Here is a 21,617-nt window from a genome sequence, read left to right as displayed (position 1 = left end):
TTGATTTTGGTGTTTGCATTGTAAATAAAACCAATGCTTTCAGGTCAATCGACATCAAAGAGAAGATTATGTTCAAAGATAACAACTCTTAAAGCCCAAACCCCTTCGGCCTCTTACTCCATCACCACATGAACTCTTCCCGCCAAATAATTATCTCATCTGTTTTCTGTTATAGACTACAAAGCCAATACATCATTTTCTTTTTTTCTTTTTTTGAAAATTACAAAGCCAATACATCGGTTGAATAGAATCATACTCTTCGCTGAAATTCAAATTTCTTCGCCAAAAAAAAAATCAAAATCTTTTGAAATAATACAAAGAGCAGACTGAATAGGTGAAAAAGAGCAAGACCATTCTATAATACAGAAAATCACAATGAAACCAATGATCAGAGATTCAAAAAATAAGAAAAGAAAAAACAAAGCAACGATACTATTTCGAAACTAAAACCAGCAAAAGAACATATCAAGCAGAAGAATTCGCATTCTGAGAATCGAAATGAAATTGAAAGAAGATTGGATGAATTACCTAAAAGAAGAATAGCGGCGACTGGCGAGAGAATTTAGCCAAGGTTAAAGGTGATGGTTGAATCTTCTTTTGTGAGAAAGGAAATTACAAAGAGTGAAAGAGGGTTCCGGATGAGTGCTTTGTTTCTCTTTATATAGTGCCGAGGGAAGACTGAAAAAAAAAACAGTACCACAGCCAAGTACAAAAACATCGGCCTAATTATACTCTTAGTCCCTATGTTTTCGCACATTGGCAATGTAGTCCTCTAATTTTAACTTTAGGAATTAATCTCACTATTCTTTTGATGTAATACCATGAAAAAAATATTCACAAACAATATTCACATGATATTAATTGTTTCAATGTATAAGACTTAACATTTAAAATAATACATAGTAAACAATAACGGGGACAAAATATAAGATTATCAACACCACCACAAACAGTAGATGCATGACAGAATGGTCTAATTTACAACAATTATAAACTTGGAAAACGATTATAGCAGCCAAGCCATGCATCATTGGCCAATGCTGTAAGACAATATTGTGACCATGATACCACTATTAATCCACACAAGACTATATATTTACGGAGTCTCCCTAAAGAAACCAAATCTTATAAACAATTCCACAGTTTAACAAACAGCCTTAAACCCCAAACTAGGTTCCTCCATGGCCAGTAAGCTTTGACTTCAGATTCCGTCAATGGGGTTCTTCAGATTCCCATTAAGCAATGACATGAGACTTCCACCATGGACCCTCCCCTCTGGGATCAAGAAGTCGAAGCTCTTTCTGCTGACATTGCCGACAATGTGATTGTCGTACCTGTTTATCCCTTCCTTTTGCTGCTCGGAACTCGGGAAACTTGAGCACGAGGATGAGGGCTTCATAGATAATGGAACCAACACCTGTGGAGGTATGAGTTGTGGCCCTTTCGTCGGCTTGTTTGGTGAATCGATGCAATCGGAAATGACACTGTTCCCTGAGGAGGAGTGATTGTTGTTGAAGCTGCTTCCTGAGGTCGATGTAGCCGATACAAGACCGTGGAAAACTCCGGGGGCAATGAGCCCTCCTCCCTTGCTTGCCTCCCTCTCTTGCAACATGCTGCTATGAGCTGCACACAGACCACTCCTGCCCCTTGCAAATTTCTCACATTTGCTTTCACCCCAGGAGCATCTTTTACCCCCACCATGGGCCTTACACAAATCTGTGCTTCCTTGGGCACTCTTGCCGCAGTTCTCGAACTTGCATCGCTTTCCACCACCGTGTCTGACGCAACAATCGGTGCGACCGCGTGCGCTCTTTGTACAGCCTGACACTACACACCTCTTCCCACCACCATGTGCAACACAAAAATTGGTGCCTCCATGCACACTCTTGGGACAAATGCCGCCACCATTGTAGAGGCAACGCTTTCCCCCACCATGTCCTTTGCACAATGGCGTGCTCCCTTCAGCGCCTTTGGTACACCCAGCAAAGATACACCGTTTTCCACCACCATGAGCCTTGCAAAACATGGTACTCCCTTGAGCACCCTTAGTGCATGCTGGGAACTGGCACCGACGCCCACCACCATGAGATATGCACAAACCAGCTTGTCCTTCAGCACTGCGGGTGCAACCTTCAACCTTACACCTTTTCCCCCCACCATGTCTGATGCAAAGCCCGGATTTACCTCGTGCGGCCTTTGTGCACCCTCCAGGGAAGCCGCATCGTCTGCCTCCACCATGTGCTATGCAAAAATCCGTCTTACCCTCAGCACTTTTAGTGCAGCCCAAGTGCTGGCACCTCCTCCCTCCACCATGAGCCTTACAGAAGACGGTACGGCTCTCGGCACCTTTATTACACCCTTCTTTTTGGCATCTTTGTCCGCCTCCATGACCAATACATAGACCAGTTGCCCCTCTTGCACCTTTGAAGCAACCGGCAAACTTGCATTTCTTTGAATTGCTAGGTCGGTTATCTGAAGAAGTCATAGTGGTGGTTTTCTCAGAGAGTTTGTCTACCAAGAAATCCGTCTGACTAGAGGGCTCACAACTTTGATGTATTCGATGACAATGAGATTCATTTCCAAACTGGAAAAGTTCAAGTGTTTGCACCAAGGCTTTCCCACTATCCATTCTTGGTGCCAAAAGGAGTGATGGCATATAGCCACCAGATTTCTTCGCCGAAGTAGAACCCTCATCGACAACAGGTAGTATTTTGTTTGAAAGAGGCATACTAGCATCAGTGTCTGTCAACAATGAACATTCCAACGGATTCATACTCTCCTTGGTACCTCCAGTAAGGCCGAGTTTTAGGATAGAGTTATCCTCAGGGGGCAAACCCGGTATGAATGAAGTTGCTGATGATTTGCTCTTGTTGAGGCCAATATCGTGATAATCATTGCATACACTTGAAGTTGGACCCAACCCCAGAACCAACCTGCAGCCATCATCAGGGGCAGAAGAAAGACCAGCATGAAGATCGCTTCGAGTACTTCCAAATCCTGCCTTGTAGCTTCCTCCATAGCCAAGAAAGTTCATGCATAAAGTGGTATCACCGAAATTTTCATTTTTCAAGAGTTCAGACAAATGGGAAAACTGTACATTCTTATTCAAATCCATAGATGCTGTGAACTATAACGCCAAGGAAGAGGAGGCAGGGCAAACTTACAGGAAAATCTTTAACACATGCTACTGACTGGTATACATATCATTAAAAAAATTAGGAAAACAAAAGATATCCTGATTACATTCCTCCTCCGCTTAAGAATCCCGACGTATCGGCTCGGTCCATTTTATCAAGCGTCACAATAACAGCACAGACTTGAACTATGTAGAGGCTTAGTAGTAGCTGATGTATCTGACAACTTTTCTAGGACAAAATCCTTTTATAAGAACGTTCAAAGTAGATTCAAACCGATACATAGAGCGGCTTGTGCTCCTGGTTGACAGACTGATTATCTTCACTAACCCTGACATGCAAAAACAATTTAAGCATCATGATCGGGTCCAAATTAAAAACCATCTAAATACATTAGACTTGAGTAATAACATTTCAGTAGCATTTATTAGATACTAGCATCAAAACTTAAACGAGGGGAAGTTATACATTATTAGACGGTAGAGACTTAAGATTGAATATAACAGATTCATGATTAGACGGTAAATTTTGGTGACCAGCAACACGTTTATCGATTACAACCCAATCCCTTGAGATTAGAACTTAATACCATCTTATACTCTGTGAAAGGACAAAGAAGACGCTCATATAGACCAAGAAACAAAGAACATGATTAAAAAGAACAGAGTTAACAGGAAAAAAGAATAAAACCATTTATATCACAAGAACTGCAGCCAAATTTTTTTAAAAAAATCTTCCATCTTAAGCATAGATCTGAAACTAGACAAATACCTTAAGAACTGAACTTCACAAAACAACTGGAATCACTCATACACAACACAGATTTAAGAAAAGAAAAAAGGACTAGGGGACCCTCTCAAAAATAGATAAGTGAACTAAAAATTTCGTCAAAGAAAAGAAAACTCAGATTAGTTTGAGTTCAGCCGCGTATTAGACTTTCGATCAAGATTAAAAGTGTGCATAAAGACCAAAACAAGGAAAATTCACCATATTTCCTTCTTTGAATGATTAACATACCCTCCAAGGCTAAAAAAAAAACACAAATCTAAATATAACATGAGATTCTGAAACACGTAAGAAGTAAAGTTACCCTAAAAAAAAGTTCGGCAATAAAAAATGAGAGCAAAATCAATGGAATAAAAATAAGCAGCAAGCAGTGAATAAAACCATTGAACTCGAAGGGAAATGAAAAGATAATTGTAGATATACCGTGAAGAAATCCAAATTTAGAGCAAATTGAAGGATATGAGACGCTGCTAGAGGCATATTGAGAAAGCTGGAGAATCTTTAAAACAGAGCCGATAAAAGTTTGGTACGAACAAAAGCAGAATAAAAATCTAACAAAGCGTGAAAAGATGAGAGAAGAATGGAGAAGACAAAGAAAGTGAAAAAAAAAAAAAATAAACGAGAGAAGAAGAGATACTGAAGCGAGGATCTGATAATTCATAATATGATCCGAAACGGAAACAATATAATTAATATTATATAATATTATTTACATATTGATTATAAATTATGTCATTTAAAAACAGTTAATTTTATTAAATATGATGAAATATCTAAAATTATAATAAAATTTAAAATTGTAATTTTAAACTAAACGTTTGGGTTTTTTTTATAGAGAAAATAACATCAATGACTAAAAATCCCATATAATATACGATTTTAACTAACTTTTTTCGGATTTGCCAAAATGACCAACAAAATCGCAATGCGATCGCTAATTCGCAACGCGATCTCCATTATCGTAAATCAGTTTCCAGATTCGCAACGCGATTATGATTATCGCAATGCGATTTTCCAATTTCGCGTTACGATTTTCCCAATTCGCAATGCGAAAAAGTAAATCGCAATGCGAATTTGGAAAATCGCAACGCGATACTGACTATCGCAACGCGATAATACAAAATCGCAACGCGATACTGACTTTCGCAATGCGATACTTAATTTCGCAACGCGATACTGACTTTCGCAACGAGATAATACATAATCGCAATGCGATTTTCAAAACGCCATTAGTATCGCAAAGCGTATTTTATTTTCAAATTCCAAACACGAATATTAATATATTGGAACACTGAACCGTCCACAGTATATCCCGTAATCGCAACTCATAACCTAAAACCTAAAATCACAACTCAGTCCCATCTCCATCTCTCACTCTCTCACCCATCTCTGACGAAATCCGTCCCCATCTCCGTCGAAATCCGTCTATCTCTATCTCTCAGAGCCACCCTCACAATCAGAAATGGAAAATCAACCAAATCAACCACCGAGGGTTAGTTTTTTTAATTATTTTCTTTTTGAAATTTTTGCATTATTATTAGGTTTTTCATATTGAAATTGATGATAAGTTTACTGGTAATTTCAATAATAGATTAACCATTTCACTTAGATTACTTATTAAATCAACCGAGAATGGCAACGCGAAATGAAAATCGCAACGACAAAATCGCAACGCGATTTTATTCTCTCGTTGCGATAGTCAAATTCGCGTTGCAATTGTCATTTTCGTGTTGCGATTTTCATTTTCAGAAATTATTCTTCTTCTGCAAATTGAAACTTAAATGAATTGCATTACTTCAACAAAAAAACAAAGACAAATAAGAAATTCACAGTGTTGCAAATTTAAGTTTGAAGAATAAACTACTACTCTTTATGTTTATTATTGTTTTTGGTATTTCTTCACAGTGTAGTTTTTGGTATATCTAACTTAGTATGTTTATTGTTTTTGTAGAACTTTTATTCGGCTCAATTGACCTTAATAAATAAAGTCAGCCTGGCCAAAACAATTGTGTCGAAGCTTTCACCTGCACAAAGAAAAATGTTTGAGGATACTTGCTTCGGGCCATGGCTGAAAGTACAACATCCCGGTGGAGATGCGATGTTGACACACCTGTTTCTTCAAACCATGACTAGCGATCTACCATATACTATACAACGTCGTGATGAAGAGATATGGTTTGATTTTCCACCGGCGTATACGTGTTTTGGGCGGGAGGAGTTTTGCTTAATCACCGGTCTACGCTTCGGACACGATGATGTAGGTCGGTACACTAGACACATTACCCACCCATCATGGTTATCCCGGGTTTTTCCTGAGCTGGAGAGGCCGAATCTACACGTGGAAGACATGACGAGATTATTGAATAAGAAAGATGGTTTTACTCGGATGGATGACGTCGATGTTGTCCGAGTATGCCTTCTAATACTTTTGCATGCTGGCTTTTTAGGCAAAGAGGCCAGACAACTTATTCCGAATGATCTAATCAAATTGGTAGAAGACCTAAATGCGTGGAACCTGTTTCCGTGGGGCTCGTATTTATGGAAAGCTACATGGAATAAGTTATCGTTTGCCTTGGATGATCGAAAAAGTTTGCATGGCGATGGTTCCAAATACACTTTGGCAGGCTTTATTTGGGCCTTTAAGGTAAGAATTTTTATATAATGTTTCCAAAATTATAAGTAATTATTTAACAATTACTAATGTTTTTTATTATATTGTTTGTAGATTTGGATATTTGAGGCCTTTCCCGCCATGAAGACATATGCAATAAAAACTTCAAATGATATTCCCAGGACTATTTCCTGGAAGAGGAAACAGGCCTTGCAATGGGAAGATTTACTACGGTATACGATAATAAATAATGTAAGTTAACATAAATACTACCATATGTTTATAAACAAGTGATTACTAGTACACGTTTAACTTTGTTTGAGCTTTTATATTGTTAAGAGGCCAACACTCCATTACAGAGGCTGACACCCACGGAAGCTGAGCTTGCCACTGATTGGTGGCAAGCTAGTAAGCGTTTTTTTGATGGCACGGATGATGAGCAGCCTCCACTTCGGGAGCCATCACCTCACCCAGAGCCATGACCCGACTATACAGCTCCACAATGACAACCATCACCTATTCTGTCACATCATCAAGCCTTTTCTCCACCATCACCGCAAGATAGGCGACCGGCAAAGTTGCCACGACGTTTATCTCCCTGTTCTCCACCTCCACCTCCACGGGATGAGTTAGGGGAGTTACGTGTTGAGGTCAATGCCTTGCGTGAGGAGGTCGGTACTTTACGCAAAGACGATGGTGCATGGCGTGTTGAGGTGTCTACTTTACGCGGTGAGGTAGCCGCTCTACGTGAGATGGTAGCATCGTTGTAGAATGAGGTTCATACTCTACGCAACGAGGTAAGTTTAAGATTTTTCATATTTAACTTGATGATAAATTTACTCGTAATTTCACTTAGATTAACCATTTCACTTAGATTGCTTAATAAATTCATTCGGTTGCTGCCAATACTGCTAAACTGTTTTTGTTAGTATTTGTTTTTGGTTTTGTTTTTGTCTTTTGGTTGAAGTAATGCAATCCATTCAAGTTTCAATTTGCAGAAGAAGAATAGTTTACTTTCGCAACACGAAAATAACTATCGCAATGCGGAAATGGCTATCGCAATGCGAAATGAAAATCGTAACGACAAAATCGTAATGCGAAATGAAAATCGCAACGCGAAATGAAAATCGCAATGCGATTTGTGTTTCGCGTTGCGATTTTGTCATTGCGATTTTCATTTCGCATTGCGATTTTGTCGTTGCGATTTTCATTTCGCATTGCGATAGCCATTTCTGCGTTGCGATAGCCATTTCCGCATTGCGATAGTCATTTTCGCATTGCGAAAGTAAGTTTCGTGTTGCGAAAGTAAACTATTATTCTTCTGGAATGTTTATATATGTTGTCCTTTTAAATGTTTATATAAATGCTTACTTCTGGAATGTTATCTGATGCATTTTGTGAACTATGATAGAATAATGACTTGGGTGAATACAATGCAAGTTTGAAACATATTTGTCTTTGTTTAATATCATGTCTGTTTATTTACTGATTTATGTATTAATGTTTTTTAGCGGCCCGATAAAGTGGATGCTTTACGTTGGGTTTTACTTGCACGATGGAGTTCACGCATCAGACGGTGTGCACGTGCTATTACGTCTCCGTTCACCCCAATGGTGTGAAGACTCCGCAAGAAGAAGCCCGACTCACCTGTCATCCCTCAAGAGTCCCCTCCAATCATTCAAGAGGCCCCTATCATCCCTCAAGAGTCCCCCCCACCGTTCAAGAGGCCACTGTCATCGTTAAAGAGGTTCCTCCCACCATTCCAGAGCCCGATTCACATGGGGTAATATATAGAATTATTGAGAAACCACCACCGTTACCGGACATGATGGATGAGAGTTGGCTCTCGTATGAGTTACCGGCTAGTACCCTTCCGGTATCTGAAGTGGAGAGGAGACAACTACCGGAAACAATTCTGGATAATACCCTTTGGGCTAAGACCGCAGTTGATTTTTATCTACATGAGCGGAGCCAAGGGTGTTACACTGACATAAGCAAACTCAACGATGAGATGTATTTGTTGCTTAATCGGTCTTGGTGGGGTGTGTTATTAGGGGTTGAAGACAGTGGCTATTTTGATGGGGAGGTAAGTCTTATATTTGTCTTATATATGATTTTGATTAATTTTTTTAAAAATTAATGTAATTCACTAATATATGTCTTTTTTTATAAAACAGCATATCGATGCATGGGTGTCACGTCTTCTAATAATAAGGAAGCTTAGGAAAAATAAAAAAAATTCGCGATATACAATAATGCCGGCGGCTTTTCACGCAGTTCACTTGAAGAATCAACGAGATGAATCATTTTCGTTGGGCAATGGACAAGCTAAACTTTATCCTGCATGGTGGGAGGTCGATAAGGTTAGTGTTTATTTTTTAAATTTTTTAAAGGTGTTCATAAATAAGTGCGCAAATAAATGAATTATTACTTATGATTGCAGGTGTTTATCCCTATTTTGGAACGTCGTCATTGGCTTCTCGTCCAACTTCAGCTCCCATCCCTGAAGATAATAGTATATGACAACATGATAAATTACATATCACTGTCTGATTTGAGAGATATTATCAAGGGATGGAGCTCTCATTTGGCTAAATTCTTGGATGAGATTAATTATTGGACTCATTCTGGACACAAGAAGCCAAAGAAGTTCAATGTCACAGTTGTCAGAGACGAGACCGCGCCACAACAATCACCGGGAGCTAGAGGGGATTGTGGTCCTCTCGTATGCATGTGCTTGGCGCGTTTGACGACGGGAAGCACAGAGTTTCTACCTCCCACCGATAGATATAGAGCTACAGTAGGCTTGTGGTTTCGGCATTATATGGCTAGAGCGATATATTCGAGACGCTGCCTACCTGCATCCGCGTTATGAAAGTATCCATTGTTAATTGGTAAGTCAAATGCAAGTTTTGTTAACATATATACTCCTTTTGGTTTGAAAATGTTTGGTTAAGTACCTAGAATTCAATAATTTGCAGTTTGTAGGTTTTAGATGTGTAGAAAGTCTTGTTTGAGCAAATGTTTGGTTTTTGCAGGTTAATCCTTAAGTGAGCTGCGTGAAATGGATGTACGGGTGCAAAAGTTGATTCATTGATTCAATAATTGATGAGGAAATAAGAATTATTATTATTTTTTGATTGTTTAATTAATTTGTAAAAAAATGATTTGTAAATGTTGATTTGTTTAATTGATGTGTACATAATTCTTATTTGTGCTTGTTTAATTGATTGAAATGTAATAGTTGATTTGTTGATTTTCAATCTGCATTATGTTGAAGGAAAAACAGACTATCGCAACACGAAACTGACTATCGCAATGAGAGAATCACAATGCGAAATGAAAATCGCAATGCGAAATGGCTATCGCAATGCGATTTTCTCGTTGCGATAGCCATTTTCGCATTGCGATAGCCATTTTCGCATTGCGATAGTCATTTTCGCGTTGCGATTTCCCCGTTGCGATAGTCAAATGAATGTCTAATAAGTGATAACAACTGAACAGATCATAGCAATGTTCAAACTCAAGTTACTAATATATGCCTAACTGAAAATGTTAAAAGTGCACACATAAAATACACATAATACAACGTTTGCATTTAAAAATCACCTAAGTTAATAGTCCCAAAAGGTGAAGCCAGTTGTGATTGGGATTTTGAAGATGATTGCGATTTTCAGAATCTCGTTGCGAAAGTCAGAATCGCGTTGCGAAAGTCAGAATCGCGTTGCGAAAGTCAGTATCGCGTTGCGAAAGTAAGTATCGCGTTGCGATTTTCCCAATTCGCAATGCGAATAAGTAAATCGCAATGCGAATTTGGAAAATCACAATGCGATACTGACTATCGCAACGCGATAATACAAAATCGCAACGCGATACTAACTTTCGTAACGCGATACTGACTTTCGCAACGCGATTCTGACTTTCGCAACGCGATTCTGACTTTCGCAACGAGATTCTGACTATCGCAACGAGATAATACAGAATCGCAATGTGATTTTCAAAGTTCGCAACAGGTTTTAGTTTTGCAACACAAATCTTTTGTGTATATATCTACGCAACAGCAACAACTCATAACCTAAATCCCTAAATCGCAACTCATTCCATCTCCATCTATCACTCTCTCCGGCGACATCCGTTCCTATATCCGTTCCTACATCCTTCCCCATCCGGCAACAGGTCTTAGTTTCGCAGCTCGTTTGTTTAGTAAATTAATTTACAACCATGAAATCATCTAATGTTGATCATGTTTGGATAGATTTGTGTTTTGGAGGGTCATGGGAGAATGTTAATGGTGTTTTACAATATATGGATTTACCCATGAATCTTCAACTAAAACTGTCATTAAAAAAGTTAACTTATGAAACTCTAATGTTACGTGTTTCAAAGAAATTGAATTTAGAGCCCCTAAGTGGATTTAGGCTATCTTATCAGAGAAATGGTAAAGTTTATTTGTTAACCGACAATGAAGATGTTGAACGATTCATTGCTTACATTAGTGTTTCAAGTGATGATGTTACATTGTATGTTGTTGAACCTAGAAGTAGTATTGTTGGGTCAGTAGCGGGTAGTAATCAACTAAGTTTTTCTCAAAACCCACAACCTTTCTCTAATCCAAATCCCAATCAACTTTCAGCACCAAATTTCGGTTTTCGTATTGACCAATTAGACGATGATGAGCCAACAGAAAAAATTGTGAGTACTAGTCAGTATTCGGAATTTGATCTTGGTCAATACCCGAACTTTGATATTGGTCAATACTCGGATTTTGATGATGTTTCAGAAGAAGAAACAGACCCTGCGTATAATGATTTTGATATTGGTCAATACCCAAATTTTGATGATGAAACAACCGTTGCCGAGGAAGATGTTGTTGATGATAATGAGGAGGAAGTTACGACTGTGAATGAACATGTTAAACATCCATTCTGTAATTCATATAATCCTGAAGAAGAAAAAGAAGAAGAAAAAGAAGAAGAAAAAGTCCCCGAAGAAAAGAAAATGCCACGGGAGTATAACTGGAATATGCCAGAATTACTTCAGATACCGGAAGAAGAGTTGGTAAAGATAGCAGTTGATTGTTACACAAAAGTTATTCGTATCAAGAAAGATGATTGTTTTGATACAAAGGAAGACTTGAAGATAACTTTGTATACGAAATGTGTGGAAGATGGCTATCAACTAAAAGTTAACAAATCAAGCAAAGATCGTTTTGAGACAAGGTGTATGATTGACAAAAACTGTACGTGACGTATGATTGCAAAGAGGATAAAAGATTGCGAAATGTTTCAAGTTAGGACTTTTATTGATAAACATACATGTTCAAGAACCCAAGTTTTTCCTCACCATAGACAGGCAAACAAAAAGGTGTTGGGTGGTTTTCTGGCTGAGTTAATGTTTTTGAATGGCAGGGTATATCAGGGACATGAAATTATGACTGACATGAATGCTCGGTTCAAGATTAGTATATCATATTCTCAAGCTTGGAGAGCCAAATGTTATGCCTTGGAATTATTGAGGGGGTCGCCAGAAGCATCGTTTGCCCAACTGCCGGCTTATTGTCACAATTTAAAGCTGAAAAATCCTGGGTCGGTAACTCTTATCAAAACAGATAGAGATGGACGCTTTGAGTTGCTGTTTATCGCCATTGGTGCTGCGGTTAGTAAATCAATATAATTCTGTTGACTCATTTTTGTTAGTTACATGCATTTCACATTTAAATGATTATATTTCTTGTGTATATTATTTTGTAGATTCGTTCGTTTATTACTTGCATGCGCCCAGTTATTATAGTTGACGGAGCACATTTGAAAGGTCGATACCTTGGAGTAAACTTTATACTTCCTGTGATCAAACGCTCCAACGCCAAGTATACGAGAGGACCACAATCCCCTCTGGGTCCTTTCGTTTGTTGTGGTGCGGTCTCGTCTCTGCTAACTGTAATATTGAGCTTCTTTGGCTTCTTGTTTCCAGAACGAGTCCAATAATTTATCGCATCCAAGAATTTAGCCAAATGAGAGCTCCATCCCTTAATAATATCTCTTAAATCAGCCAATGATATGTAATTTATCATGATGTCATATACTATTGCCTTAAGGGATGGGATCTGAAGCTCGACGAGAAGCCAATGTTTACGTTCCAAAACAGGGATAAACACCTGCAATCATAAGTAATAATTCATTCATTTGCGCACTTATTTATGAATACCTTTAAACTCAATCTAAAATAAATACTAACCTTATCGACCTCCCACCATGCAGGATAAAGTTTAGCTTGTCCATTGCCCTACGCAAATGATTCATCTCGTTGATTCTTCAAGTGAACGGCGTTAAAAGACGTCGGCATAATTGTATATCGTGTATTTCTTTTATTTTCCTTAAGTTTCCTAATTATTAGAAGACATGACACCCACGCATCGATATGATGTTTTACAAAAAAAGACATATATTAGTAACTTACATAAATTTAAAAAAAAAATAATCAAATTAAAATATAAGAAAAATATAAGACTTACCCCTCCATCGAAATAGCCATTGTCTTCGACCCCTAATAATACGCCCTACCAAGACCGATCAAGCAACAAATAGATATCATCGTTGAGCTTGCATATGTCAGTAAAACACCCCTGGCTCCGCTCATGTAGATAAAAATCAACTGCGGTCTTAGCCCAAAGGGTGTTATCCAGAATTGTGTCTGGTAGTTGTTTCCTCTCCACTTCAGATACCGGTATGGTACTTGCCGGTAACTCATACGAGAGCCAACTTGAATCCATCATGTCCGGTACGTCAGAGGGTTTCTCAAGAATCCTACATATGACGCCATGTGAATCGGGCTCTTGAATAGTGGGTGGGACCTCTTCAACGATGACAGTTGCCTCTTGAACGATGGGAGGGGACTCTCGAGGAATGATAGGGGCCTCTTCAACGATAGGAGTGGACTCTTGAGGGATGACAGGCGAGTCGGGCTTCTTCTTGCGGTGTCTTCGCACTATTGGGGTGTACGGAGACTTAATAGCATGTGCACGCCGTCTGATGCGTGAACTCTGTCGTGCAAGAAAAACTCGACGTAAAGCATCCACCTTATCGGTCCGCTAAATAATTAAATAGAAATATCAGTAAATAAACAGACATTATATTTAAACAGTAAAAACAAAGACAAATATATTTCAAACTTTCAACCAAAAGACAAAACAAAGACAAATACTAACTTCACAGTGTTAAAGAATACACAATTTAGCAGAATTGGCAGCAACCGAATAAATTTACTTCAACCAAAAGACAAAACAAAAAGACAAATACTAACTTCACAGTGTTAATAAACAATTTAGCAGTATTGGCAGCAACCGAATAAATTTACTAAGCAATCTAAGTGAAATGGTTAATTTAAGTGAAATTACGAGTAAATTTATCATCAAGTTAAATATGGAAAATCTTAAACTTACCTCGTTGCGTAGAGTATGAACCTCATTCTGCAACGATACTACCATCTCATGTAGAGCGGCAACCTCACCACGTAAAGTAGACACCTCCACACGCCATGCACCATCGTTATCACGTAGAGTAGCGATCTCCTCACGCAAGGCATTGACCTCATCACGTAACTCCCTTGACTCATCCCGTGGAGGTGGAGAACAGGGAGATAGAAGTCGTGGCATCTTTGCCGGTCGCCTATCATGAGGTGATGGTGGAGAAGAGGCTCGATGATGTGACGGGATAGGTGATGGCTCTCGTTGTAGAGGTGTATAGTCGGGTCGATCAGGTGATGGCTCTGGGTGAGGTGATGGCTCTCGAAGTGGAGGAAGTGGAGGCTGCTCATCATTCATGCCATCAAGAAAACACTGACTAGCTTGCCACCAATCAGTGGCAAGCTCAGCCTCCGTGGGTGTCAGTCTCATTAATGGAATGTTGGCCTCCTAAAAATATAAAAACTCAAACAAAGTTAAACGTCTACTATTAATAACTTGTTTATATATGATAGTATTTGTGTTAACTTACATTATTTATTGTCGCATATGGTATTAAGTCTTCCCAATCCAACAGACGTTTCCTCTTCTAGGAAATAGCCCTAGGAATATCATTTGAGGTTTTTAATGCATATGCATGCATGCTGGGGAAATCATCGAATATCCAAATCTACAAACAATATAATAACAAACATTAGTAATTGTTAAATAATTAATTATAATTTTGAAAACATTATATAGAAATTCTTACCTTAAAGGCCCAAACAAAGCCTGACAAAGTGTATTTCGACCCATCGCCCCGCAAACTTTTGCGGTCATCAAAGGCAGACGACAACTTAGTCCAGGTAGCTTTCCATATATATGAACCCCACGGAAACAGATTCCATGCATTTAGGTCCTCTACCAATAATATTAGCTCATGAGGAATAGGTTGTCTGGCCTCTCTGCCTAAAAAGCCGGCATACAAAAGTAGTAGAAGGCATACTCGGATAACATCGACGTTATTCATCTGAGTAAAACCATCTTTCTTGTTAAACAATTTCTTCAGGTCGTCGACGTGTAAGTTCGGCTTCTCTATTGACTCATCAGGAAAAACCCTGGATAACTATGATGGGCAGGTGATATGACGAGTGTACCGGCCTACATCTTCATGTCCGAATTGTAGACCAGTGATTAAGCAGAACTCTTTCCGCCCAAAACAAGTATACGCCGGTGGAAAATGAAACCATATTTCTTCCTCACCACGTTGTATACTGTCGGGTAGATCGCTAGTCATGGTCTGAAGCCACAAATGGGTCAAATTAGCATCTCCACCCGGATGTTGTACTCTCAGCCATGGCCCGAAGCAGGTTTCCTCAAACAATTTTCTTTGTGCATATGAAATCTTCGAAGCAATTGTAGTGGCTAGGCTAACTTTATTCCTTAATGACAATGAAGCCGAAAAAAATTTCTACAAAAACAATAAACATACCAAGTTAGATATACCAAAAACTACACTGTAAAGATATACCAAAAACAATAAACATAAATAGTAGTTTATTCTTGAAACTAAAATTTGCAACACTGTTTTGTCTTTTGGTTGAAATGAAAATCGCAACGAGATAATGAAAATCGCAACGCGGAAATGACTATCGCAACGAGAGAATCGCAACGCGAAATGACTATCGCAACGCGAAATGAAAATCGCAACGAGAGAATCGCAACGCGAAATGAAAATCGCAATGCGATTTTGGTTTCGCGTTGCGATTATCTCGTTGCGATTTTCATTTCGCGTTGCGATTCTCTCGTTGCGATAGTTATTTCCGCGTTGCGATTTTCATTCTCGAAACTATTCTTCTTCTGCATTACTTCAACCAAAAGACAAAACAAAGACAAATACTAACTTCACAGGGTTAAATACTAAACAGTTTAGCAGTATTGGCAGCAATCGAATGAATTTAATAAGAAATCTAAGTGAAATGGTTATTCTATTATTGAAATTACCAGTAAACTTATCATCAATTTCAATATGAAAAACCTAAAATAATGCAAAAATTTCAAAATAAAAATAATTAAAAAAACTAACCATCAGAGGTTGATTTTCCATTTCTGAATGATTATGAGGGATTTCTGACCGTGAGTGGTTGTGAGGGATTTCGCCGGCGATGGGGGCGGAAATCTTTGGAGATGGGGACGGATTTCGCCGTAGAGAGTGAGAAATGGAGATGGGACTGAGTGTTGTGATTTTAGGTTTGAGGTTATGAGTTGCGATTACTGTGGACGGTTCAGTTTCTGATATATTAAGAAAAAATTCGTGTTTGGAATTTGAAAAAAAAAAGAAGCGTTAATACGAATGGCGCTATGTAAATCGCATTGCGATAGTAAGATTCGCATTGCGATTTACGTATTCGCATTGCGATTTTCCTAATTCGCATTGTGATTTACTTAATCGCGTTGCGATTTACGTATTCGCATTGCGAATTATGAAAATCGCAACGCGAATATATAAATCGCAATGCGAATTAGGAAAATTGCATTGCGATAGTCAGTATCGCATTGCGATTTTCCAAATTCGTATTGCGATTTACTTATTCGCATTGCGAATTGGGAAAATCGCATTGCGATAGTCATAATCGCGTTGCGAATCTAGAAACTGATTTGCGATAATGGAGATCGCGTTGCGAATTAGCGATCGCATTGCGATTTTGTTGGTCATTTTGGCAAATCCGGAAAAAGTTGGTTAAAATCGTATATTATATGGGATTTTTGGTCACTGAAGTTATTTTCTCTTTTTTATATAACTATTGATGCAAGAAATTAACATCTTAAAATCACGCAAGACAATACAAGAGAAAAAAATTCAAAACTTAACAAAAAAAATTCGAACAATAGATAAATACGAACATTTCTGATTATATCGATAAATGAACCACAAACTATAATCAAACTACTAAAAGATCACTGACATATCACAAATTAGAGTTGAGCGACGTGATGTGAGAAAACTATCTACGAATACAAATCATGTATCCAAATCCAATTCGAAGATCCAAAGCATGAAATATCAACTTGATAACAAATAAGTGTCATTTTGATCAGTTGAGGTGATGTCAAATCCAACCCTAAAAAGTTATAAACGAGAATAACGATCAAAAGGTCGTTAACGAAGATCGAAAATATATTAAAAGACAAAAGAAAATATATAATAAAATTAAAAAGAATATGTCATAAAAACAAAATTTAGTAAAAATAATCTTGCACCCTTTAATCTTTTTCTTCATCTTTTATTGCAACCAATAACATCAATCTTAGCATTAATTATCATCGTCGATATTATTTTATATATATATATATATATTAATTAAACTTATGATACAATGATAAATTATATCAATTAAAACTTTGAATTTTTTCCTTTTTCATTCTTTGACTTATTACTCCTTGTTAGGAACACAGTTGAAAGTAGAAGTATACTTGTATTTATGCTTGTAAAAGCTGAATTGAAATACAATGTTTCTGTTGTTTATGTACAACTTCTAAGGACTAGCTTATGCCTAACAGTTTGCTCAACTGACATTAATAACTTAAACTGCCAGACTAACAACTTCAAGAATTTGCTAACTACTTAACTAACACACCATGCAGGCTAAGTACACGCACACAACAGTATGAGCAACACAAGCATTGATGTTGACTTATCATGCTAACATTCCCTCAACTTCTTCTTCTTCTTCTCTTCTGAGCTTGAACATTATTGAACTCCAATCTTCCCTTGAAATAATTCAAACGCGCCTTTAGATAGTGTTTTAGTAAAGCCATCAACCACTTGATGAGCTGCAGGGACATAGTTTGCACACAGCTGTTGAGTAGCCACCTTCTCACAGACAATATGCACATCAAGGTCAACATGCTTTGATTGTGCATCGTAAACCGGATTGGTACTCATAGCTACAGCTCATGTATTATCACACCAAATCACAGGTTTCCCACACTGTTTCAAGCCAAGCTCAGTTAGCAAAGTACTTACCCATGTAACTTCAGCAATAACATCAACTAGGCTTTTATACTCAGCCTCCATCGTTAAATGAGAGACATAATTTTGCTTCTTTGAACTCCAAGCAACTAAGTGATTGTCAAGGAACACTCCATACATTGAAATCGATCTACGATCAGTGATATTTGCACCCCAATCAGCATCAGCGAATGCTAAAACTGAAAATTTCGATTTAGAAGGCAAAAACATCAACCTATAGTCCACAGTTCCTGCAAGATACCTCAAAATGTGTTTTACTGTTACTAGATGAATTTCACGAGGCTCATGCATAAATTGAGCCACCTTTCCAACGTTGAATGCAAACTCGGGTCTGGTATGACAAATATACAGTAATGACGCAACAATGGATCGATACATAGTAGTATCAGCTAGTAGATCTTCATCCTCAAACAACTTAGGTGCAAGAATAATTGGTGTGGCACACGATGAAGCATTCCTCATGCCATCATTTTCCAACAGTTCCAAGATAAACTTCTTTTGACTAAGCATTAGATTAGCATTACTCCGTTTTACCTCAATTCCCAAAAAATAACTAAGGGGTCCCAAGTCTTTGAGAGAGAACGTGTTTTGCAGCATGCCTATGATATTAGCAATCATAGAGGTTGATGATCATGTAATAACTATGTCATCCACGTAGACTAGGAGGTAGACACGTTCAACCCCCGTGTTTGTAAAAAATAGAGAAGTATCAGCTCGAGACACTTGAAATCCAATCTATAGCAATACATCTTTTAGTTTGGCATGCTAGTTACGAGGGGCTTGCTTCAGGCCATAGTGTTTAACATCCTCAATACCAGATTAGTGACCAAATTGTAAAGTTTTAGAAATTGGTGATTAAAGTAGGATAATTGAATAGTTTAATGATTTATTGGAAATATGATGAAGGTTATTTGGTAATTATTAGATGAATTAAAGGGTAAAATGGTAAATTGACAAGTAATATTTTTATATTCCTTTTATAAGAAAATGAACCACGTGGGAAAGGAGAGAATTATCCAGAGTTTTCTTTCTTCTTCTTCCACCTCCCGTATCTCCAAGCTCAAAGGTGAGTTTCTTTGTTTATGGATTAATTGTTGATTTTAAGGTTGGGTTTTGATTATTAGATGATAACTAAGCTTAAGGAAAGCTTAAGTTATCTTAAAATCAAAGTATGATGGAGTTAGGAGGGATTAAAGATTTGAGGTTCTTAGGTGAAATCTTGAAATAGAGTTCATAACTAGAGTTGGAAATTAAATTTGACTTGTCAAGGGTCTAATTAAGAAGCTAGAAGCCATAGAATTGGAATTAAAACATATTACAAATTTGGTTGAATTCTTGAGTTACATATGAGGAATAGAATTTTGAAGTTAAAGACGGTTTATATGGATATAAATTGGTTTAAGCATGTGTATGTGAGTTGAGAACATGAAAAGGGATGAATGATGAAGCATTTGAGTTGATTTGAGTAGATTTTCGGGCTTAAAAATAAATTTTGGGCTATGTGCATCGTTGCACATTCAATGTGCACCGATGCATCAAGGGTAAATTTCCAGAAACTGTTCAATGTGTATCGATGCACAGGAAGTGCATCGATACACCCATTAAAAATGGAAACATCGAATGCAATTAGTGCATCGATACATAAGGAGTGCATCGATGCACCCCCTTAAAATAAAAACATCAAAGGTGATTTGTGTATTGATGCATGGGTAGTGCATCGATGCACTTCAAGGGAAATAGAATTATACTTTTCTTTTGGTCTAAGAAATGATGGATTAGTGTATATCAATTGGATACTAATATGTATCAATGTATGATTATATAGATATCGAGCACGAACAAGTCCCAGAACGATTATCAAGTTATGATTCGATCGCAAGAGAGGAAATTATAAAAATGGATTGGAACTTAGTGAGCCAAGGTGAGTGTGCATTATTTTATATATGATGTTTAATGGGAAATAAGACTTGCGACAAGTCTATTTTCTATAGTATTGTGCATGAAGCATGAACATGAACATGTGTTTGTTATGAGTGTCTGAGTTATATGTTATGGTATGTGTTAACATGTTATTGTATATGTATTTCATGGTTGATGTGAATATATGATATGTTATGATGATATAAACTATATGATATGATAAGAAATTATATGAATATAAAAGAGAAGTTATGTGATAAGATCTTTGAGATATATAGAAATGAAATATAAGATTACGCGAATACATGATATGGGATTAATTAGGTAATAATATGGGAATATGGTAAAAAGCCAGTTTAGAAGAAATGATAGGAATGAAGTAATCAAGTGTAAATGTTATATAAACAATAAGAATGTGAGTTGGGTAAGTGAATAGTGGTATGAACATTTATGTGAAATAGTAAAATAGAATTATATCATTGAATGAGAATTGAAACAAGATAGATAATATTGACCTATATGATGATATGAGAATAGTAGATCAAATAGGAGACTTGAACATAAGTGATAATAGGAACATATAAGATGAGTTAGATGGGAAAGATACATATGCTTAAATAAAATTATGATATATGGGTTGTATGATGGAAATCTACGTAGTCATATTAGAAAGTTATAGGTACTATATGAATTGAATTAGGTAAATATATTAGATTAGTATATAAATGAAATAATAGAAGTGATATATGTTTATGAGTATGACAGATGTGATGTGATCTAGGTGAATATCATAGAATGAGGTATAAGCTATATGATATGATATAAGTTATTTTATACATATATGATATAAGCTATTAATCAGGACATATGAGATTATGAGAATGAGAATATAAATGATGTGGATACAAGTATAGGAAAATGATATATATATATATATATATATATATATATATATATAGGAAGATGAATTATATGAATACACATTTAGATGATGAAATGAAGGATTATGAACATGTGATATATATATATATATATATATATATATATATATATATATATATATATATATATATATATATATATATATATATATATGATAAGACATAAAAATAAGATATAAGCAATGTGACATGAAATGTGAAATAGTATGAAAAGTGAATATGAGCTACGTGATATGTGAAAGTGATTTACGTATTTATACGTATATGTGATTCAACTTATGTGACATAATCTACGTGCTATGTGAAAGTGAACTACGTGTTTATGTGAAAATGTGAAATGACATAAATGATGATGCCCATTTTATGTGTCATGAGAGCTAAGGTATAGTTGGCATGCTAAGAGTCGAGGGTCTACACGGTCATTCGGGACATATATGTATTCTTTGGAACATGTGTGAGGTCTTTTGAGACACATACTTGATCCTTGGCATAGGTATATGATTCTTAAGGAATTTTCTACGTGGTCCTTAGGGACAACCTTATATGGCACTTCGGTGCATTTCTACTCGGCACTACGGTGCAACTCTACGTGGCACTTTGGTGTATTTATATGAGCTGTGGTGATAACATTAGTTCACAACCTCTATAGATTCACATATCTATAGTTCTCACATGTGTACATGGGCTAATAAAGAAATAACAACAAATATATTACATGTGACTTGTATTCTTTTATGCTATGAATGGTATTATA

The 21,617-nt window shown here is 37.0% G+C and overlaps 2 protein-coding genes and 1 long non-coding RNA gene across 3 annotated transcripts; 1 reads left to right on the top strand and 2 right to left on the bottom strand.

Annotated features, from left to right (window-relative positions):
- Nucleotides 1-1,065: 1,065 nt before the first annotated feature.
- On the bottom strand, nucleotides 1,066-4,449 carry LOC120163733. The gene is made up of 2 exons (XM_039173581.1): nucleotides 4,344-4,449; nucleotides 1,066-3,465 (listed from the first exon to the last, which is right to left on the bottom strand). The coding sequence occupies exon 2, from the start codon at nucleotides 3,113-3,115 to the stop codon at nucleotides 1,202-1,204; it is 1,914 nt and encodes a 637-aa protein (XP_039029512.1). The 5' UTR covers nucleotides 3,116-3,465; nucleotides 4,344-4,449; the 3' UTR covers nucleotides 1,066-1,201.
- Nucleotides 3,614-3,921, top strand: LOC120163734. The gene is made up of 2 exons (XR_005519678.1): nucleotides 3,614-3,655; nucleotides 3,709-3,921. It is a non-coding gene; the product is annotated as an uncharacterized LOC120163734 (long non-coding RNA).
- Nucleotides 4,450-17,720: 13,271 nt separating the features above from the next.
- On the bottom strand, nucleotides 17,721-18,620 carry LOC120163662 (uncharacterized mitochondrial protein AtMg00810-like). Its single transcript, XM_039173542.1, has 2 exons — nucleotides 17,997-18,620; nucleotides 17,721-17,843 (listed from the first exon to the last, which is right to left on the bottom strand). Exons 1-2 carry the CDS (start codon nucleotides 18,618-18,620, stop codon nucleotides 17,721-17,723), a joined length of 747 nt encoding a protein of 248 aa, XP_039029473.1.
- Nucleotides 18,621-21,617: the final 2,997 nt, after the last annotated feature.

Source organism: Hibiscus syriacus, unplaced genomic scaffold (assembly GCF_006381635.1).
Source record: "Hibiscus syriacus cultivar Baekdansim isolate YM2019G1 unplaced genomic scaffold, ASM638163v2 tig00111493_pilon, whole genome shotgun sequence".
NCBI classification, from domain to species: Eukaryota; Viridiplantae; Streptophyta; class Magnoliopsida; order Malvales; family Malvaceae; genus Hibiscus; species Hibiscus syriacus.
The sequence above is the reverse complement of the archived record's forward strand: the minus strand, read 5'-3'. Positions and strand labels throughout refer to the sequence as shown.